The sequence below is a fragment of the Lepeophtheirus salmonis genome, chromosome 5, assembly GCF_016086655.4.
Source record: "Lepeophtheirus salmonis chromosome 5, UVic_Lsal_1.4, whole genome shotgun sequence".
Classification (NCBI taxonomy): domain Eukaryota; kingdom Metazoa; phylum Arthropoda; class Copepoda; order Siphonostomatoida; family Caligidae; genus Lepeophtheirus; species Lepeophtheirus salmonis.
Genome location: NC_052135.2, coordinates 24,063,750 through 24,067,914, shown reverse-complemented (window position 1 = coordinate 24,067,914; position 4,165 = coordinate 24,063,750). Strand labels below are relative to the sequence as shown.

Here is a 4,165-nt window from a genome sequence, read left to right as displayed (position 1 = left end):
TTCCTGGCTGTCGACATCAACATATGTACAATGTTATATCTATACAATATAACGTTTTTATATGATTGTACTAGGTAGGTACTTATAAACGTACAATAAGAACAATCAACTTCCTTTTCTCGGAAAACTCATTTCCGACTCAATACAATCATCACATTGAAAAGGGTCAATGATTTATTTGTGCATACATTATATGATGTACATCTATTTATAAAGCAACCCAAATTCCCAGGAATAATTAATAAATAGGAATAAGTTCAAAAGAAGAAGAAATCGGGGTGCAATATGCATAATTGTTCCACAACCCCTTTTTTTTAAAAAAGGCTTTGCTAAAAGTGTATAGGTGTTATTGAAATACTATTTTGTTTCAAAATCCGCGTAAATAAAATTATCGGAGAAAAAAAAGCAAAAAGTAGCAGCAATTCGAATGAACGAAAAGGCGCCTTTTGTTCTGTTTGTATGGGGCGTTGATAGGAAACGAAGGTCCGCGTGTGAGCGTGTTTCTGTGCGTATTGACTTGCACGCTTTTCCTCTCCTCCCTTTTCAAAACTTGGAATGTGTTTTGTTTTTTTGCTTCTCAATAGTAGAGTTTTGACCGTGGTTTGGCTCTGTGATTCCCCTTTAGGGTCGTAGTGATTCACCGTGTTCATTATATTTGCATAGTAGAGTGATACTTCTGGGGCTGGAATAATTACATAATTATTCTTTCAATAAACTTAACTCTGATAAATGAGAAAAAGAAGAGACGGACATTTTTAGTGTGTGAATGAGTCTCTCCATGGCCTAGAGAAAGCACTTTCCTTAGTCTCAGAGTCCTTTTTTCTCCTTTCCTCCCTCTAAGCATAAAAGAAGGAGATGGTATTTTATGGTATTTCTTCCTTCTCCCTATTCTCCTTCTTCTTTACGTTTCCAAACCAATAAAAACCATATAACTAAATGCCAGATACAGCCTCTGGCCTGCAAAATAAAACGAGCACGACGACGACTACTACTACAGCTTACTCAAGGCAACCTTTATATTTACAAAAGAGGGAAAAGAAGTGCGCGATAAATTTTGACAGATATAATTTTGAATAGAGATTTCAAGGACGCCATCATCACCATGATTCCTCACCACGTTATAATCCTTTTCGCATCCATGGCACTTGCCGCACCAGAATTCGATGGTCATTTTCTGAGCCAAAATCAGCAATCCTCTCCCCTACCAGTTTGTTTAGACGACTCAGATTGTGTTAAACACGGAGACAAATATGCATGCTTTAAAGTAACATTAGCCGCAAATTCCCAGAAGTCCGTTCTAAAATCATATTTATCCATTTATTATTTTTAGTACTTTTGCTATCCTTGGAAAGACGATAGTGATGTGAGTGAGAAATTCCGTCGTCAGACCTGTCGTGAAGATTCAGAGTGCAACGAAGGTCAGAGCTGTTTTAGACATCATGACATTCGATCCATAAATCGTGGTCTTTGCCTTGATGATATCCTAGTGAGTAATATTTTTCCTTTTGTAAGATTCGAACATCAAATCCACTAAATAATAATACATTATTTACAGCTAGAAGAGTGTGAAATTGAGAGCGATTGTGGACAAAACTATGGCTGTTGTGGGGGAGTCTGTTGTGAAATGGAGTATCACATGAGATTTGCCGATCTACCATGTGTTTCGGACTTAGGTTGTATGGTAAGAGACAAAAAATCTAAATGTTCATTACTAATTAAAAAAAATTAATAAAAAATTCTCCGAGTTATATCATTGATTAATTTATAAATGAATATTTATTTGCAGGACTTGGGCATGGGAAAATACTGCTGCCCCCGACACAACGCCAGTTCAGTTTGTTGTGACACGGACCCTAATCCATCAACAACCCCTGTTCCAATTCAATCTCCAGCTACTGGCTCTGGGGTTTCACTCGATCATAATAGACTTTACTCTTCATTCCATCACCTTCTCCTTCTCCTATCAATAATTATTATTCGATTACGTTAAATAATTATAATTTATACAACGGCAAAGCAAACTATTATTAATATTATTTCGAATATAAAGTATGTATAATTGTCTATAAAAAGAACAACGGAGTTTGTCACGGAAAATTGTGCATTTACAAATTCAATCATTTCTGCTTAGTAACTTTCTTTCTAAAGTCATACATATATCACTGTATGACAACAAAATTGACAAACTAGTCAACTCCGCATTTTTTTTCCCCATAAAAAACAATGAAATGTATATTATAAATATATATATCTTTTTTTTATTGCAAAAATGTATTTAGAGTAAAAAATTGTTATACACTCTGTAACCATAGAATATAACAAGACGTATATAAATATATAATAATACATAATAAGAAAACAAATACAAATATTATCACCCAAATACTTAGTTTCAAATGTTGGTGTGTCAACACAAAAACAATATTGAACAAAAATTAAGAAATTCTCTATTTATTGATTTACTTCCTACATATACATAAATGCCCCATTATTTGTTTGCCTTTTTTCGCACAATTAGGATATTCATATTATAATTTGTGGGATGGGTTGAAATACCTGGGAATAGTAACTATAGTCTGGAGCGTTCATTGGATTTATGAGACTTTTTTTGGTTACGATATGGCTTTTCGTATATAATCTATTTTTATAACTAATCGATACTCTCGTCAAATCTTTAAGTGGAATTTGCAGTGTCTCCAAATGATTTAATCAAAATAATTTATTTATCTAAATGTAAGGTAATTAGATTCAAAATAAGAATGTAATCCAGGCTCACTTTTTAGAATAATCGGCATTTTTGATCAAGATTTTTTTATGCTGACGCATCACACATGTACTTACTCAGTATGCATATTTAAACTGTGACTTTTTTTTTTGTGTGTGTGTGTTGTAGTTTTTTGTAATAACATGTACTATAAATTCATATCTTTAAGAGGAAAAATGTTGAAAATACCAAAATCTTGTTTTTCTCAGACTTAGGGTATATAAAACTAAATAAAAACGACTCAGAAATAGAGTAAACGAGTATTTCTGTTGCATTTTTGACTTCAACTAATTCTGTACAGCTGTAAATGCTTCATATACATATATAAAAACTCGTAAGTATTTTCTCTTTGACTCTGTAATATGACTAATTATTACTAAAAGAAAACACGATAATATGTCATTCAAAAGGAACCAAATTTTAATTATACTTTTTAACCAAACAAATATGTACTTGTCTACACCTGTGGATTAGATTTATGAGGCATAAATCATTGTGGTTCAATTGCAAAATCACAGGTAAAAACAAGGTAGATTTGTTTTTACATAAATTCGAATTATTTTTATTTTTTAAAAAAGGAAGCTCAGCCATCCACAAAGGAATAATCATTTCTGTTTACGGCATACACCTGGATAAAAAAGTTATAAATCAAGAACGTCGACGACGAGTTGTCTAATGGACACAATGTGACTGTTTATTTCTTCCGGTGCCGAGATATTATGTATTAAGCACATAGTTTAAAAATGACCAATACTATGACTAAAACATATATAAAGTCAACTGATCACAAACTACCTTGAGACAATACATTATAACTTTTCAGCGTACATCTGCAAGATTGTAAATTATAAGCTTTTTTTTATTTGTAAAATGAATAAAAAACAAAAATTAGTATATTAACCCTGACATTTTGAGGAATGGTTGAGGGAAAAACAGCTTAGCTGTCATGAAGTTTCATTAAATTAGCTGTGAGCAGCTATGATAGGATTGTAACAAAGACAAATTTCACTCAGTATTTAGCAAGAATAATTGCTCAATTCTAGTTTGAGTCCAACAAGGACTTACATTTATAACTTCTTAGCGTGATTTATGACCCCACACACTCGTTGTTTCATTTCATACTTTTATCACAGAGGGACAAAACGTCGACAAAAGTTACTTTTTTAATATTAGAAAAGGAAAATAGTTGGCTCTATTGTTTTTTCATTTATTCTTTAAAAGATCTTCGTAGTATTCATCTATATTTCTGTAAGAAGAATTCTTGCTTACTTTTGCTGTATTCAAAAAAAATATATGAACTATAAAAAATAGGTATATATTTAAAAATAATTAAGATATTTTCCCAACATTCATGCTAATTTATATGTAGAAGGTTAAATTTTTTATGTCAGTAATTCATTT

The 4,165-nt window shown here is 31.9% G+C and overlaps 1 protein-coding gene across 1 annotated transcript; it reads left to right on the top strand.

The window, feature by feature from the left end:
* The first annotated feature begins 451 nt into the window (after positions 1–451).
* Positions 452–3,027, top strand: LOC121118030 (uncharacterized). The gene is made up of 4 exons (XM_040712564.2): positions 452–1,264; positions 1,331–1,486; positions 1,556–1,681; positions 1,787–3,027. The coding sequence occupies exons 1-4, from the start codon at positions 1,103–1,105 to the stop codon at positions 1,988–1,990; spliced, it is 648 nt and encodes a 215-aa protein (XP_040568498.1). The 5' UTR covers positions 452–1,102; the 3' UTR covers positions 1,991–3,027.
* The last annotated feature ends 1,138 nt before the right edge of the window (positions 3,028–4,165 follow it).